Source organism: Neovison vison, chromosome 1 (assembly GCF_020171115.1).
Source record: "Neovison vison isolate M4711 chromosome 1, ASM_NN_V1, whole genome shotgun sequence".
NCBI lineage: Eukaryota > Metazoa > Chordata > Mammalia > Carnivora > Mustelidae > Neogale > Neogale vison.
This window is the reverse complement of record NC_058091.1, coordinates 22,391,405-22,409,666: the sequence shown is the minus strand read 5'-3', so window position 1 is coordinate 22,409,666 and position 18,262 is coordinate 22,391,405. Positions and strand designations below refer to the sequence as shown.

The following is an 18,262-nucleotide window of genomic DNA, read 5'->3' as shown; positions in this document are numbered from 1 at the left end:
AAATGAGTGCATGCTGGAGTATCACAAAAGTGATGGTGGGTTCTTTCCATTGCATCCTATCAGGTGGCACGCAATTTCAATTTGCCCCATTTCTAAGGATCTTTATTTCCATCCCTTAGTTAAAAGTGGTACCATCCAGGCTTTTCCCCTATGAAGTTGATCTTTTTTCTTTTAATTGATGAATATTTTGTGGGAGATACTTTGAAACTCTGTAAATATCCTGTTCTTTATCAAACTTACCACTTTTTCAGTTATTTTTCTCAGTATGAGGTCTTGGCTTCCTGTTTTATTAAATAGGGTGTAATCTGTTACTGTCCTTATTTATTTTGATGCTCAAATTGTCCCAAGTTTTACCTGAGCCCCTTCAACCTGGCTCCTGTGTTTTTTGGACATGTCCTCATCATTCTTTGAACACTTCCCTTGATTTCTGGCACAAGATGTTCTAAGCTCATCATGTTCTTTGCTTGCCCTAGCCCTGAGATCAGTCATTTCGCCAAGGATCCCTGGTTCTTTTTCGTGGGAAATGGTTTAAAAGGCAGGGTCTAGGCACTGGGTGTGTCTGTTGCTATTAAGGTGTTGCTGCTCCCAGACCCCCTCAAAAGACACGTGCACATTTGCATATGTATCTATGTAAATATATATACAAGTATGTACTACACATGTTTTATATATTACATAATACAAGTGTATATATTTATAAATACAGTAAATTTAAATATACAGATATTTAAATCTCTGAATTCATATTGATACCTGTAATTGTAGGGTATCCAGGGTCTCTGTCCTTCTCTCTCTTTCCATATTAGGAACCCCTTTTTTCAACAGTGAGAAACTTGGCTTCTGTTACCTTAGTGTGTTTATTTATATGATTTATCCCTCTGATATGATCAGTCTCCTATCACCATTACATCTACCCCTTACCCCATACAAACACCCTCCATTTGGCCTTCAACTTCCATTGCAGTGTTACCCACTCTCATGAATAGCCTCCTCAACCCCTTGGGCCCCAAGCAACCCCTCCCCATGGATATCCATACTTTCCTCTCCCTGCTCAGGTCCTGACATATCACCTCAGGCTGCCCCTACATGAGGATACCCTCCTCACCCACTCAGGCCATAACCCCTCAACCTGTCCTCTGTAGAGATGCCCTCCTTACCCTGCTTGGGCTCTGATTCCCCACTTCGAGCCTTCCCTCCCAATGTGGATGTCCTCTTACCCCACTTGGGCTCAAACACCTACAGGCTGTTACAGGCGCCCTCTCCTTGCTCTGCCCCATCTAATGGCTTTAGAGCTGACTCGTTCAGGGGAGGAAGGGGAAGAGCAGGGCTTTATGATTTTATAAGGGTGTCATTCTGAAAGGGCCGTTCTCTCCCTCCATAGATGAGTTTTGAATTTCTTCTTTAGTGCTAGGTTCCAAATTTCTGAAGACCCCAGAATATCTTGGGAAACTTGTTGGAATACAAATACCAAAGCAAACAAGAGACAACAATAAAAATGGAACAAAATGTCCCTAGAAAATGGTTAAATAGATTATAGGAAAGCATTCACTTTTCATTTTTGGACTTTTGGTTACTCTTTAAATTTTCTATATATATACTTTTATGTACATTAATAATACTAACAGACTGTGAGCCTTGCTTTATAATTTTCTATATCAAAGCCATAATTAGCATTATTTTTTTTAAAGATATACAAAATACAGAAGTTAAGACCCTATTAGTCTAGATTCTGATTCAGTACATCTGGACTAGAGCTGGGAATCTGTGTTCTCTGGAATTCTCCAGTTGAATGTAATGATCAGCCAGGTTGGGGAGTCTCTGCTCCGTAGGATTTCCTTGAGCAGCTGTCCACATGTCCACTGGGAAGCACACCCAGCATTCCATCACAGGTGAACATTGACAGAGACAAAGCCATAGGAGTCTTTCGGGAATCTCAGGACTGTTAGATTTTGTTTTGAAGGTTCATGATCCATCTGATACCTCCTTCCAAAGGACCATTTTCTCTGATTCTCCTTGTTAGTAAAGTGAGGGACGGCTCTGAAAAGAGGTAGGCTAAGTACTCTTTAGAACTATCAAGGCCATCAAAGACAAGGAAAATCAGCTGTCACCCCCAAGAAGAAACCAAGGTGACATGACTAAAAATGTTATGGATCTTGCATGGGACCCTGGACCAGGAAAAGGACACATCTGGACTTCAGCTAATAATAATGTGTTGATATCAGTTCATTAATGGCAACAGATGTCCCAGACTCATGGAAGATGTGAATGATCAGGGAAACTAGGTGTGGCTGTATGAGAACTCTCTTGACTCTGCACAATGATTATACAAGTCTCAAGAGGTTCTAAAATAAAAAATTTATTAGAAAAATAAACTGCTGCTGCTGTTCCAGGAAATTTGAGGACCAAAAGGGCAAATTGTTCCCAGAGGTCCCTGTGTCATGCCTGATGGGTAACCAGTATCCCCAGGGCAGAGTTCAGCCCTGCATACAGGCGGGGAAGGGCTGACTCTGAGAGGTGCAGTTATGTTCTTTGCCCTTTGAGAACAGCTGTTACGTGCTTGATGTGCACCCTATCCTTTGGTGGCAGGACAGTCCCAGTGCTATGCAGGAGAACCAGCCCCTGTTGCCTGTGGTGCAAAGCCAAGTGTGCTCCCGTTATACAGTAGCTGAAATGTTCAACTTACAGCCTGCAGAACAATGCAGCCAAATATCACTGGCTGCTCGTCTGGTGTTTGTCATAAAACAGAGCTGAAATAGAGGGGAAACTGCATTTATTTTCGTACTAAGATAGATAATGTGTCCTCTGAACGGGAGGGAAACCATACAGTTTATAAATTGCATCCTAAATTGGCTTTTACATAGTTTAGATCTGAGAATCATCCTGCTTCATTTCTCTGAACCCAAACGCTCTTTTAAAAACCCAAATGACATTTTTATTTGATAGTTCTCCGAGAGAATGTGTAGTGTCATTGTGCTGTACATGGACAAATAAAAATGTCAATGGGTATGGCCGAAACATAGAAAGTCCCAGCATTGCTGCTCATCGGTGTGCTGGTGGCAGACTGTCCCTTCTGTCCCCTCGGGCAGCAACCATACCCATGCCCGAGTGCTGGAAGTATCCCTTTCCTGCCAGGACCATCTCAGAACAATGCTCACCTGGAAAGGCTGGCTGCCTGCCCCTTGGTAAAGCAAGAGAGAGCCAGAGCTGTTTCGTTTTTGTTCTGCAACAAAAAGCTCTTCTGCTGGTCAGAGATCAGTTGCGAAAACATAATCCATTCCACATAGAGTAAACCAGAAGTGATTTGTTATAGGGCTTAAAGTGACTTTCAGAATCGCTGGAGGGGTGAAGAAAAAACTCTAGACTGAGCTTTTAAGGAACAACTCCTCTCAGAGTGGCTTCTGCGTTTGCCCTAATCAGGAAGCTGTCCCAAGTAGCTGCCTGGTGCCACACCAACCACCTCAGCTCTCACCAGGAAGCCACCATCCCGCAGCCAACTCAAGAACGTGTTGCCTTTGTGGCCGCCTGTTGAACTGATACCCAATAGCTCGCTTCTTTCCATATGACTTGGTTTTAAATCTAAGCCTCCCGTGAGTACAAGGGCTGAGTAGAACCTAAACCACATTTTGAACCCAAATTGCAAGGGAGTCTGGGATTTTTTTTTTCCACTTTTCAGCCCCCACACACTCGAAGGGGAGTTCAGGTAGATATTGGGGAATCTAAACACTGTTATCTGTCACAGTCTACTCGTTAAGCCACCAGGTATCCACGCCTACTCCTGTGCTATCCACAGAACCCGCTCCTTCCCCCAGTGCCCACCATCTCTAGGTTCTGTGCAGTCATCTTTATCGGGTCCAGATGAGGCTTCTCATAATCTACTGACCTGTGTACAAAAAAACTACCTGTCTGCTCCCAATATACAATGGTTGCAAAGGAAAATAAAAACTCAGAACGGGAGAAAATAGGAAACACATGAGTACCATGAGAGTCTCCTGCCAAAGGGAGAAAATAGGAAACATACGACTCCCATTAGGCAAGAATGGTGAAGGCACCCTGCTCAGCTAGCGGGGCAAGGTCCTTGGGCAGCTCTCTGGAAAGACTGCCTTGTCCACTAAGCCCCGTGACCCACCCACTACAATAAAAGAATAGCTGATTTTCCTAACTCTGCTTGGACTGCGGCCGCTCTGGAGGCCCAGCCTCATCAGCCAGGTGCAGGTGAACCACAACACGAAGAGCTCCACCACCTTCTGCCTGCATCCCCCAAGTCTCTGAATCACTGAACAGCTACCACATCTGGACATCTGCAGTGCGCTGCTGTCTCGGAGGACAGTAGGACCTGACCAAGTATAGAAGCGGGAATCTAGCTGGAGAAGACTTTCTCCCAGAGCAGCCCTAGATGGGCAGAGCTGTCGTGACAGGATCTCTGCCTCGGCAGCAGGGACGGGATAGCCACACAGGCAGTGATGTGTCAGATTTAGGGATCAGCTTTGGAGGTAGATGAAAAATATTCTTTTAAAAATAGCTTTACAGGGGTGTCTGGGTAGCTCAGTTGGTTAAGTGGCTGCCTTCAGCTCGGGTCATGATCCCAGGGTCCTGGGATCAAGCCCCACATTGGGCTCTCTGCTCAGCGGGGAGCCTGCTTCCTCCTGTCTCTCTGCCTACTTGTGATCTCTGTCTGTCCAATAAATAAATAAAATCTTTTTTTTAAAAAATAGCTTTACATAGGAGTACCTGGGTGACTTGGTTGGTTAAGTGTCTGACTCCTGATTTTGGCTCAGATCATGATCTCATGATCCTGAGACCCAGCCCTGCGTCAGACTCCGCTGCCCTGGACGTGGAACCTGCTTAAGATTCTCTCTCCCTCTGCCCCTCCCCCGCCTCTAAAAATACAGCTGTGCCCAGTTGGTTCTGGGAAGAAGACAGCAACAGCATAGTTTTAAACTCTCAATCTCACATAAAACTGAACAACCAGGTAGCAAAAGCAAATACCCGTAGGCATTTACCTCAAAACTGTGAGAAGATGCCCCTAAGTACAGGGTCCCTAATACAAGCAGGCGGTGATCTAAGGGTCACCAGGCTTACATCATATCCATGTTTGTACAAGAGGAAGGAGCAGGGAAGGAACAACAGGGGATCTGACACACATGAGTAGCGAACAGGAACGCATGGGGGCCTGTTGGAGGCTTTACCCGATTCCGTACCAACTGAGTGCAGGGGCTTCCGGGTGGATTCTGAAAGTAGTGGGCCCAGTCTGGCCATGTAAATGTTTGAAACCAACCACCAAAGCTCCCTCCAGGCCAGGGGACCCATCTGACTCCCCATGGAGTCAAAATTGAGCAGGACAATGACAGGAGACATGAAGGAAAGAGAAGCAGAGAAAGGGGAGAGGTGTAAGACCTTTGGGAAAGCTGCGTGCCGTGGCTCTGAAGACATCACAGAAGCAACCCAAGAGGGAGTTCTGTCAAGTCAGTCAGACTTTCTTCTACACCTTCTAAAGGTTCAGGAAAACTCGTTTTACATAATGAGCATCAGAAAAGTATCAAGGTTCCACACCATATAAGGTGACGAGAGGAACAGAAGAAGACAGAGGAGGCCTGTTTCCCTGCAGATCGTGAAAGCATGCCAGGAAGACATCAGCAAAAGAGATCAAAACTGAAGCGTGCTGTTTCAAAATGTGCTTAAAATACAAAACTTAAAAATGCAAAAAGAAATGAAAGAAAAACCACAAAGATTTAAGAGAAAGTGTCAGATACTGGCAATAGGCAAAGAAAATTTACTATGGATAATAGGACTCTTGAAGAAGAAAAATAAAGCAAGGGAACAACAACAAAAAAAAGTACTAAGGCACCTGGGTGGCTCAGTTCAGTTAATCGTCTGACTCTTGGTTTCGGCTCAGGTCATAGTCTCAGGGTCATGGGATCGAGCTCCATGTGGGGCTCTGCTCTCAGCGGGGAGTCTACTTGCCTCTCTCCCTCTCCCTCTGCACCCTCCTCACCCTCTACTTTCTCTGTCTCCAAAATAAATAAATAGATCTTAGCCAAAATTTACTAAAAACTGTAATGCTAAAAATACCTTCTGAAATAACTATTTAAAACTATATGTTGAGGGGCACCTGGGTGACTCAGTGGGTTAAGCCTCTGCCTTGGGCTCAGGTCATGATCCCAGGGTCCTGGGATGGAGTCCTGAATCGGGCTCTCTGCGCGGCAAGCAGCCTGCTTCCCCCTTTATCTCTCCACCTGCCCCTCTGCCTACTTGTGATCTCTGTCAAATAAATAAATAAAATCTTTAAAAAAACCTATATATTGAGAGAGCACACCATATACATGTGAATGGTGACCCAGAATGATACAGTATAGTAAGTAAACTAGACTTTAAAGGGGGAAAAAAAAGTCCTTTAGCTATCTAAACCAAAGGAAAGACTTGTAAGAGAAAAATAATTAGATCATCCTCAGACTTTTTACACGGGGAACTCATTATATCAAAAAAAAAGGAGTAATAGGGAAAGAAATGTGAGCTGAAGGTATTATTTCCAAATCTTTTAACTATGAAAGCAGAGACAAACTGTTACAAGTAAGAACTCAGCATATTGTTCCCATGAGGCCTTCCTGTGGGATGTAGTGGAGAAGGAACTTGAAACAATCAGAATGACTGGAAAGGCAGTGACATAAAGACCACTGTGAGTTATAAACTTAAAGAATCAAAATGCAGGTTAAAAGAGGGAGAGTACAGTATGTGAAAAAATGGGGAGGTACTGTGGGAAGGGCAGGCAGAGTAGAGTATCTTCAGGAATCATATTGGTGGCAATAGTTAATTGTAATTCCAATGCTGATATAGGTTCAATATGGGGTACATGAAGTAAATAATTATGGGCTGTTCTAACTCTGCCATCCTCTTTGTCCCTGGGAAGCAGGAAAAATGTATAAGTACATGCATACACACATACAGTGGCCCCAGGAACAAGGGGAATCCCCAGTACCCACATGGGGGTCTTGAAATACCAATTCCCCCCACTAAAAGGAACCAGAGCTCTGGGAGAAATAGCTGATTCCAGGTCGGCGTCAGGAAATGGACAAAAGGATCCTGGAGCATCTTGTCAATCTAGATAGCAAGAAAGCCATTAGAGATTGCTGGGGTCATATCAAGAGGATTCATGAATGAACTTGAAGAGACTCCCACTGGGCAAGGTTAGGATAATTTGGAACTTCAATAATAATTACAGTGGAATGGAACTCATCAAATATGTTTAAATCCATGAGTTTATAATTTTTTTAAAAAATTCTGATCACTTTGGAAGGGCTCTAGGGAACCATTTCATTATCCAGAAAACTGGAAAATAAAGGGGAAAAGAATCAAGTATATGACACTTTGAATTGTATGAATTATACCACTGGATAATCAAATAAGAGGTGAGGGAAAGCACCCTTAAAACGAAAAAAAAAAAACCAAAAAACCAGAGTTTCAACTAATTAATGAAAAAGAAATAGCATGGGCAGTCCCCAGTGTTAACAGATGTAGGCATTGAGCATTATTGGCTGTTAACATCAAAAGAGATAAACAACTTAGTCCAGCCCTCCTGATGAACCAGCACACCACCGCCTCCAGACTTGCCAAAGCAAGAGAAGCAAATTCTCACCAAGCTTCTGGATGCACTTGCTGACTTGCAGAAATATAAAGGACAGAGGAACATTTTGAACTGCATTATAAATAGGCAGTCAGCAAAATCCAGGCTGACAGAAGCTCTACAACCTGGATATTTCAATCGATGAATTGTAAGGAAAAGAAAGGCAAGAGAATCTGTAGATTAAAAAGCATATCCCACTTTTGAAAATGGGCAAGATTAAATGAAAGTCTGGAGATGCACATTTGAATGAAAAACTCAGTTTTAAAAGCACAAGGAAGAGATTACTGTGCCAGTTGGGATAATAGCGACTATGGTTTTGATGGGAATGGGGCATATGGAAAGGGTTTAGCTGCCAAAATTTCTGTTTCTTGACCCAGGTGGCGTCCACTTTATAATATTTTTATGTGTCTGTTTTGTGTGGCTTCCTGTATCTGTGTTTTATTTTGCAATAAAAGTGTGAAATGCATCGACAATTCTGAAACACAGTAGTTTTTCCATGGTAAATATTGGGTAAACATTGTTAATTTTTTTATGTTTGACAAAAAAATCACTTTTAATTTAAGGCAGAGATGTAATGTCACCGAAAACTTTACCCGGACAAACCTGTAACAGCCTCTAAGATGTATATTACATTGATTCTTTTCTATAAAACAATATAAAGTCACATTTTAAGAGCAAGGTGTTCCAGCCCTAAGAAATAGTAAATATTACAGTATGTTTTCTAGATTTCCTGGCTCCATTGCCCTGGAGGCTTATCAGCTGTCCTTTTGTTCCAGTGTCTGAGTGTTGTAAAGGTCCATAAAATGGACATGGTAAAAATGAGTTCACATGGGCTCATTTGAAGCACGTCATTTTGTGGGGCGCATTGGAATATACATACCCTTTCCACAGCAATGTGTTCAAAGACTACATATATGTATATAATGTATGTAAGCACAAATATATGAGCATTGATCTGTATTATATGTAAATATTTTATCTGTATATGTGGCATGTTTGTGTGTAAACATATGCTATTTCTTCATCTAATGGATCTGGTGAAAAATGACAAATGAGTCTTCCAAAGATAGAGTTTAACAGCCTTAGACGTGGCGAATGCATATGGTAGAAGGCAGATAATTGTTTGAGAAACACCCAAGAAGGGTTTTGCTGTCCTCGTGCTCTCTTCATTCCCATTCGCCACCTGCTCCTCTCCTGTCAAAGTCTTAAAAGACCTACTCTGCTTTGTGGAGTCAAGATTCCTTAGTGCTGAGCCTTTGAAGGGCCTCATATACACACCGAGCAGCCTGCGTTGCGTCTATGGTGTGTGAGGTTATACCCTTTAGGTCCCATCAGCACAGATTATATTCTTTGCTTCCTTCTTATCACCGCTTTTTGCTTCTGTGGTGGGTTGTTTAAAGACTGGCATTATTGTCCTCTTCTCATTAATGAATTTTAACCTGCCTGTGGGATTTCCAACCTCCCTTTCAGTGTCTCTGTTGGAGGACAGCCCAATCATCTTGTTATAATAACAGCTATTAAAGGATTTGGAAATGTTTGCACATAAAGAAATCAGATTTGTTCATTATTCTGTGACATGCTCACTAGCTTTCAGTGGCATAATAAGGCTGAAATAATTGGGCTTTGTTAGAGATCATATATTAGAGTCATAGCATTTTAAAAAAAGATTTATTTATTTGAGAGAGAGCATGTGTGTGCACAAGCAAGGGGAAGGGCAGAGGAAGAGAAGCAGACTCCCCACTAAGTGTGGAGCCCGATGTAGGGCTCGATCACCTGACCCTGAGATCACAAACTGAGCCAAAATCAGGAGTCAGAGGCTTAACTGACTGAGCTGCCCATGGGCCCCATAGATTCATAGCATTTTGTGTGTTAATATAGACTTGTTGTCTTTTAGTAGGAATAAAAAGGAAATTAATTTCTTTACCTTGATAACGTTTAGAATCTTATCAGCAGTACTAACATGGTTCAATTTCCCATTACACGGGTCACGGGCTAGCACTTGCCCCTCAAGCCCACCACCTTCACTCTGTGGTATCACATGTATATACCCGAAGACATGTGGAAGTATCAGGGGCAAGGCAGCAAATGACGAGAGCTTACCCATATTTCTGGTGTTGAAATTGGCACGACAGGTATGTAAAAGTGAATATAGCCTGTGCCTGCTTTCTTGGACCCCAGAATAGAGGGGTATATTTTGCCTTTTGTTGTGTCAGAGGTGATTTGAAGATCGACACGTTCTTCTTGATTTCAGCCCATGTAGTAACTTTGTTAATCTGCATGAGTCGCTGTTTCTCACCTCTCGAGGATAAGGACCCACTGCTTCTGCCTCACCATTGTTTTTTGAGCAACTTTGATGGCTTTATCCTGCTAGAAGGCACTCCGGCTTGCCCTCAGTTTCCTTGCCCACTTACAGATTTTCTGAAGAAAGGAACTGAAGAGAAAGCTTCTGATGGGAAACCCTAGCTGCCCTATCATCTCAAGTAATCCAAATCACACTAAATTCAGGTTCTGCATTTAGAAACCCAATATTCCTTAACCAGATGTCATTCATTCATTCATTCATTCAATGAATAACTTTGAGCACTTAACCATATGCCAGATGCTCTTCTGGCCATTGGAGACAAAGAGGTGATCAAAATGGTATTCATATTCCTAGTAAGTATATAAACACATAAATAAAAGAACAGAGAGTGATAAATACCATATAAAAATATATTAGGGTAATGAGCTTAGAAAGACCTAAAATTGGCCAGAATTTGTGAGGAAAAAATAATAGGGAAGAGGTGTGAAAACATTCCATCCCATAGATCTTTCTGTGATGATGGAAATATTCTATATCTGTACTGTGTCCAATAGCGATCATTTGCTGTGTGTGGCTCTCAGACACTTGAAATGGGACCCATACTACTGAGGAGCTAATTTTAAATTTCACTTAATTTTAATTATATTTAAATAGCTGCATGTGGCTAATGGCCACCATATTGGACAAATGCGTTTTGAAAGCCACATTTTTCTGATTTTTTAGAAATGATTTTCTAAATATTTTTTCTATTATTCTATTATTTTCTATTTCTATTTACTTTAATGTTATTTAATAATAACATTTAAATAATTTAATATTATTAATATTGGTAATCTAATATTATTTCTATTATTTTCTAAAAGTAATTATAAGACCTGCAGAAAGACAAATAGACTAATAATCAAGGACTGGTGATTTTAAGGCATTTGCTAGGGTTTTACTCCACTGAGACCAGAGCACCTGAGCAATTTGAACCTGCCCTTGTGATAGTTTCTCTCAGAAAGCAGAGGAAATAATGAAAGAAATGACCTAATGATCAGTTATGACCAACAAAGAATCATTTGGTTGATTCTGTGAAAGAAACAGAAAACTGGGAGTTTGGGATAGCAACAGACGGGAAAGAGATTCTGTGACCAGAACCATCACAGAAATTTCTGGAAGTGCTAAATGGAGTCTGATGTATACCAAAATGCTAATCATGGGGAAAAGAGAAGATTTTAACAAATGCACAAGTATCACGTGTATAGTATTGTTGAAATTATACAAATATGGTCCCATTTTTCTATCACCAGCCACAAATTACTGGGACATAACTAAATTAAGAAGACATTTCAGTCTGACCAATTAAATATTTCCTTGTCCGATCAACCTGTTTATCGAGTATTTGGTATGTGTTAAGAACAAAGTCTCAATAGGAGTTGAACTTTAAAAGGGACTCAAACGTTAGTTCTGCAGCCAACGGTAAGACAAGATTATTATCAGACATGATCATATTATAACCAAGAGAGTAATACCACTTTCAAGAAAGAGCATAAAAGGGCATCAATAAGTATGTTCTTTAAAAACATGTGGTGTGTCTTCTGAATTTCTGCCTGAGGTGTTTCTCTTCTGTGAGCGGGAACTGCAGCGGAGGCCAAGTGACATTGGTCCCTGGTGTTTGAGCACACTAGGCAGTCTGGATTAAGCAGCCCGTAAATGAACTGGCACATATATTATTTTAAATAAGACCATAACATTCCTTGAGGGGAAATACAGAGCTCTTCTTTGAAGATGGAACTAGGTTCCATAGTTAAAAAGAAATGAGCCCACACATTTGTAATTATAATCTTTTATGTCCAGAAATACTACTGGGAACTACTTGAACTAGGAGAAGGAGGTCTTATCCCTTTGGGGGCTGTGAGGAGAAGTTGAAAACAAAATTCCCTCTGTTGATGGCCAGGAGAGAAAAGTGGAACCATTTTTTCCACCATGAAAGTGCAGTAATAAGCCAGATTTCTCGACTGGAATGAGGAAAAGAAAGTAGTTTCACAATTTCCACCTCATTTAGTGTTTAAATACTGGTCTTTTTTGTCTAGAAACAGATGCCATGGAAGCCAATAAAGACTGTTCCGTGTAGTATTGAAAGCATTACTGGGTTACCCATCTCTCTCTGATACCCCCAGAGACAAGGTGCTGACCAGCACCCCCCTGTGAGGGTCTTGGATGTTTTTGTATTTCTTTCCCACCTTGGAAATGTGTAAGCTCCTGGAGAAATAAGATCTATCTCCTGGGCGCCTGGGTGGCTCAGTGGGTTAAAGCCTCTGCTTTCGGCTCAGGTCATGATCCCAGGGTCCTGGGATCGAGGCCTGCATCGGGCTCTCTGCTCTGCAGGGAGCCTGCTTCCTCCTCTCTCTCTCTGCCTGCCTCTCTGCCTACTTGTGATCTCTGTCTGTCAAATAAATAAATAAAAATCTTTAAAAAAAATAAAAATTAAAAAAAAAAAAAGATCTATCTCCTCCTGAGGAAATGTGTGGTGTCCAGTATATTTGCAATTAAATGTCGAATTATGATTCTTGATGGAGGGTTAGTGGTAGTATATCATTGGAAAAGAGAGTTGTTGTTTCCAAGTGTTTCATTCTGCTGACTGACCACAAATAAGATCTTCTTTAGCATTTTAGATACATTTTGGTCTTCTTAGACCAAAGAGTCTCAAACTTAGGCAAGTGTCAGAATCACGGGCCTTGCTAACCATTTTAGTGGGTCTGGAGTAGGGCCTGAGAATTTATATTTCTAACAAGTTCCCTGGTGATGCTGATGCTCCTGGTCTGGGAACCACACTTGGAGAGCCACTGCCTTAAGACCGTGGGGAGCTCATTGTCACTGGATTCTTGACAACTGAGTAAAACAAAGAAACAAAAGTTTCTCTGTGAATCGGTTTCTTCCTCCTCATTTTTCTGATTATGCCAATGATATTGGGTATCTCTGAAGTGTCTTTCTGGCCCCAACCCAATAATAAGCATTCTAATATTACAACTTTGTTATTTAACATAGACTTTGAATCTAGAAGAATAGAAAAGACAAGGGGGGCGGTTGATGCATTTTCTGACTCCCTGTGTTGTTTTGAAACCATAGTGAGGTGGTGCTGGAACCCTAAACCCAGCTTCCAGTCAGTCGGATGTCATTTCAGGCTGATGTCTGGCTTTTCATATTGAGTGTGGTAATGGTCTCCATGCTTCCACGTGGCCGTGAGGCAGTTAACCAAGAAGTAGGGTGAGGACTCCTGGTTGCTTTACTGGTCAGAAAGCAAAGGCCCTGGGTGAAAGTGGCTGATCTCTGGCCCCATCCGAGGTTGCCCCAGCCCCACATCCACAGGCTTGTGCCCAGCCGCCATGATATTCCACATATTCAGCCGAGGCCTCTGTAGGGTCAGACAATGCCTTGGTCACTTGGCATTTCCTCTTTCTAAACCCCTGAAGGTTGAGTACCCAGATGGTATCTTCTACATCTATCAAATGTCTGGTGTGATTTCTGCCAGAGAGGTCACTAATGCGCAGACAGTTCTGGGCAGAGAAGTCTGGCTTCAAAGACAGGACAGAAACCATTAGCCCCATTTTTAGATTGACTTAAAATATCTCTTTCCTCTGTGACATGGAGGGTCTAATCCCTATGCTTCCTTCCTCCAGGATGAGTGTGAAAATTAAGTAAGATCATATACGTAAAAGAGATTTGAGAGGGGGAAGACACTAGACAGGTGTAGATGGTGTGGTTCAGGCATAGTTGCTGTCTGTGACTGGTACTTTGATGACAATCTCTAAAAACCCTAATGGAGTCTTCATTTCAAAGGTTCAGGTGAAAAAGGTTTGCTCCTGAATATTAGCTACCATTAAAGAATTCTAGCATTGCAGTGTGAATTATGTGAATGACTGGAGAGTTGCTGTGTTTTTGTGAGGGAAGGTTGAGGAGAAGAGTTCCTATTATTAATCATCCTAATTGTTCACCATTACAGTGTGTTCTCCACAGACATCAAAATAACTGTCACTTCTGTGTTTTGAAGAAAGCTCTGCCGCTAGGCTGGAGGCCAGATTGAGGTTCAGACGTTTCAGGATGTCTTTTACCTTCATCTTTCTTTTTTTTTTTTTTAATTTGAGTAAATCCTTTTCCTTTGGTTTTTATTTACTTAAAGGTCACATTCTAAGATTGTGTGAAATTATTTAAGTGCTTTAAAAAATAGGAGTATTTCACAAACTAGATACCAAATTTGAGTTGAAGTGTATTCTCCTGAGGTGAAAACAATTGAGGCTGGTTTCCAGAAAGAATGTTCCACCTCGAGTTCTATTTTATTTTCATGGAATTTAATACATCTCCAGCCATGGTAGGATGTGTTAGCATTCCATGGAAAGACAAAGCACGCTGTTTTCTGGATAAGAGAGACCCCCCATTTGATAGTAATGTGTCCTAAGAGGGTGGGGCATTACTGTACAACTCCTGTCTTCCACTGTGTGTCTGCACTTCCTGATGTCTTTTGAAGTGTTGACATCCCAAGTCCAGACCTAGCTGGGGCTGAGGCCCAACTCTGCTCCTGCCAGCAGAGCAACTCCCCCAGCTGCAGGGACCCCAGCTAAGCAAACCGCCAGGCATCCAGGATGCCTTCCTGATGGGCTTCTGGAACAGTGGGATAGCTAGGGTCCAGCCCAGCAGAATAGATTCTTTGGATCTTCTCTCTCTGTGTTACCGTGATGCTCTGGTGTAGGAAGTGCCCCCCACCTCACAGGACCAGCCCTGGGGTACATGATGTAGTTTGTTGCCATTGTACACCAGTCCCTCATGGCACCATTTTTTGTGGACTGTCTTCCCCATCAGTGGACCCTTCTTGACCCTCCATTCATACTCTGCACACATGCTCACTCTGCATCACACCTGACTTGGCTGACTGACTCATCCCTTGAGGGCCTGCTGTCACTAAGGATGGAATAACTAGTAGGTGCTCCGTCTTCAGTGATTTAAGGTTGTGTCAGACACCAAACTGCATTTTGACAAGGCCCTTGTGGAGACAGCACCTTCTTCAGTGGGTAGAAGGAAATTCCACACATGAAGTTAGGCTGGGTGGTTGGGAATAGGGGGGTATTTTTGAATAAAGAGATTCTTGGGTGCTTTTCAATACCCCAGAAAGGAAAGAAACTGGATCTTACAGATCTACAATCTCTCAGCAAAAGCCTGAGGCCAGATGTGTTTCAGAATTCACAGTTTTGGGGTGTTAGCATAACAGGATGGTACATCCCCAGTGTGATCTGAGGACTTGTTTGATAATGAAACATATTAATATTCACACGAAGTGGAATGAGTATTGTTGGTTCAGGTTAGGATATGCCACCAAATGAATTTCAGCTGGGTCACGTTTTACCATCCAAGTAACATTTGGTCATTAAAGCTTTTAGGATTTCAGAATTGCAGATGAAAATTATGCACCTGTAATTATTAATCTTAGTTGACATTTATTGAGCACTTACATTGTGCCAAGCATTATGCTAAGGGAGCCCTTTATACATACAAACTCATCTGCTCTTCTTCTCCATGTGAGGAAGGAATTCATATCCCTTACTTCATGGATTCCTTGTAAATCTTCCTTTTAAAAACTATAATTGTTAGAACTAATAAACGAATTCAGTAAAGTTGCAGGATACAAAATTAATATACAAAAAAACACACAACAAAACACTGAGTTTCTATGATGTATAAGGAGCAGAAAATGTACAGCCCCCATCTAAAGTTACTCTGGTCGTGTCAGGGAGGCATATGGGTGCACAGACGTAGGTGTGCCTGGGGCTGCAGGAACAGAGGAGGGGTGCCTGCCTAGCCTGTGCTTCAGGGAAGATTCCCTGCACAGTTGCTGGGTCAGCTCTGTCCTGTGGGCAGGAGAAGAAGCCAGCTTAGGAGATACAGGGGAGGTCACTACCACTACTTATTACTGTTAAGTCCGCATGGTTGTCAAGGTCGGCAGCTCTCGAATGCTTTGAGACCATAGCTCCCTTGTGGGTCCTTCACTTTCACTTTATTGTCTTTAACGTAGCCTTGTCTTCCCTTCTCTTTTGTAGAACACCTATCTCAGCTTTCTCACAAGACAACATCTATGAAGTTCAGCCTCCGCGAGTAGACAGAAGATCTACAGAGATCTTCCAAGCCCACATCCAGGCCAGTCAAGGGATCATGCAGCCCCTTGGCAAAGAAGACACCGCCATGTACCGAGAATACATCAGGAACCGCTACCTGTGAAGAGAGCAGGTCCAACCCATCAGTTTGCTCACACTGTAATCTGTTTTGTCTCATCCTAGAGAGTTAATTTCCTAGGAGTCCTTTACCTCTGAAAGTTTTTCCTTTTTGTAACTGGGCAACTATAAATGATGGGAAATAAGGAAATGATTGGATATATTGCTGTTATTGCCTTTGCTTTTCTTTAGAAATACTTTTTTTTTTTTTTAGAAATGCAGTCAACAGGGACTCCTGGGTGGCTCAGTCACTTGGGCAACCGACTCTTGATTTTGGCTCAGGTCATGATCTTGGGGTCGTGAGATCAAGCCCCATGTTGGGCTCTATGCTCACTGCAGAGGCTGCCTGAGATTCTCCTGTCTCTCTCTCTCTCTGCCCCTCCCCCTGCTTGCAATCTCTCTCTGTCTCTCTTTAAAATAAATAGAATCTTTTTAAAAATGCAGTCAATATAATATCACAGCATAATTAAGAAATTAACAGGGATTTGTTGAGCACCTGCTGTGTACACAGGTGCTATGGTAGAGTCTAGAGGAGTATCAGAGTAAGCAAAACAGGCCAAAAAGCTCCTCTTTTGTGCAAAATGAAGTCAGAGTATTTCTCTTTGTAGTCAATGTATTTTTTAAAATTTATTCTGATTTTATGTTTATGTTAACTTTGTGATTTGATTTAAAAAAAAGCATTATTTTGAAAACTCTTGTTCTTGGGAAATAAATGCTGAAGTATTTATGAATAAAGGGACAAGATGTCAACAAAGGGCTCTCTAGTGGTTTAGGAAGAAAGAACAAATGGGGCAAAATATTAATCAGTGGATCTGGGGAAGGGTAAGTGGACTTTTTTTTTAAACAATTCTTATAATTTTTCTATCAAAATAAAAAAATTCTTACAATTTTTATCTATCAAAATAAAACATTAAAAATGTGTTACCCTGCAGAACTTCTGTGGTGTGCAGTTGTGTTACTTGATTTGACGTCTGGTGTCTGGTCAGGGTTGACTCGTCATGTACTTGGTTTGCTCACTGTAGAGTCACACGTAACAGGGACAACTTCCTGCCTTTCCTGAAAGTTGGACACAAATGATGTGATCTCATTAGGCCTGTGCTTTTTTTTTTTAATAAGTCATCTCAGTTCTCCCTCCTCATAAATAAAATAGAGAAGAAAACCAAGCTGTCTAATGGGAGAAGGAAAACTGACTATCTAAATGACCTTTAGGGGGTCTCCAACCCAGAGAAGCTGGAAGTCTGTGGAAGGTTCTCCACTGCAGATTAAAAGCCCCTAATCAGCAGACCTTTTTTTTACTGATATCATTCATAAAACCAGGATTAGAGAATGACAACAGGTGAAAGAAAATTTGTGTTGGCGTTGTCTTGTTACCTACCACGGTAGCTTGCTCTACTACATGTGGGATCTCTCTCGAGTCTTCCCAAGTCAAAAAATCATCTCATATTGCTGGGAAAGTATCGAGTTATAGCTCAAACCCGGATCTTCAGTTTAAAATAGATTTTTAACACGTCTTTTGGGAGATCTATCTCCTTATGACGAACGAGTCTTTGTGAAGATCTAGAATGTAGGTCTTCTTTCATAACCTTCTTCAGCTGTGAAAGAAGGCTCACAATACTTCCTTTGGTGTGTTGTGAAATTTAGAGGGAATGTATGTGAAACATGTAGCCATGATTCCTGGCACATAAATGACACTCAGAGAATGGGTAGTTTCCATGTGCAGTGGTGGTGGTTGGTGATGGTGGCGCAGTGTTCGCAGTAGAAGGCAGTGGCTTAAACATGATTAACGTGGTTTTCAACATGACAAATGAACATCGTTTTGACATAACAAAGATGGTAGCTGAACTATTAATTTTGTCATTAATTCAGATTACTTCCTCTTTAGCTGTACAGGGAAGTACAAATTGATACCAAAGTAGATATAACATTTAATCTCTTAAAAGAGCTTATTTACCTCAAGGAGCATGTAAATGAAGTGAATGTATCTATGGAAACACTAAAAAGAGAGTATAGAAGGCTGCTCTAATTTTTAGACCCAAAGAGAAGAAACCTGTACTGATTAAGAGCATGAGTTGAGACCCTTGTCACTTACAAGTAATCTCA

At 41.7% G+C, this 18,262-nt stretch overlaps 1 protein-coding gene across 1 annotated transcript in view; it reads left to right on the top strand.

Annotated features, from left to right (window-relative positions):
• Positions 1-16,409, top strand: part of FIG4 (FIG4 phosphoinositide 5-phosphatase) — a 133,182-nt gene extending 116,773 nt beyond the window's left edge. The window contains exon 23 of the mRNA XM_044244439.1: positions 15,992-16,409. Coding sequence (XP_044100374.1) covers positions 15,992-16,169 — 178 coding nt within the window. The 3' untranslated portion in view covers positions 16,170-16,409. The remainder of the gene's footprint in view (positions 1-15,991) is intronic.
• Positions 16,410-18,262: the final 1,853 nt, after the last annotated feature.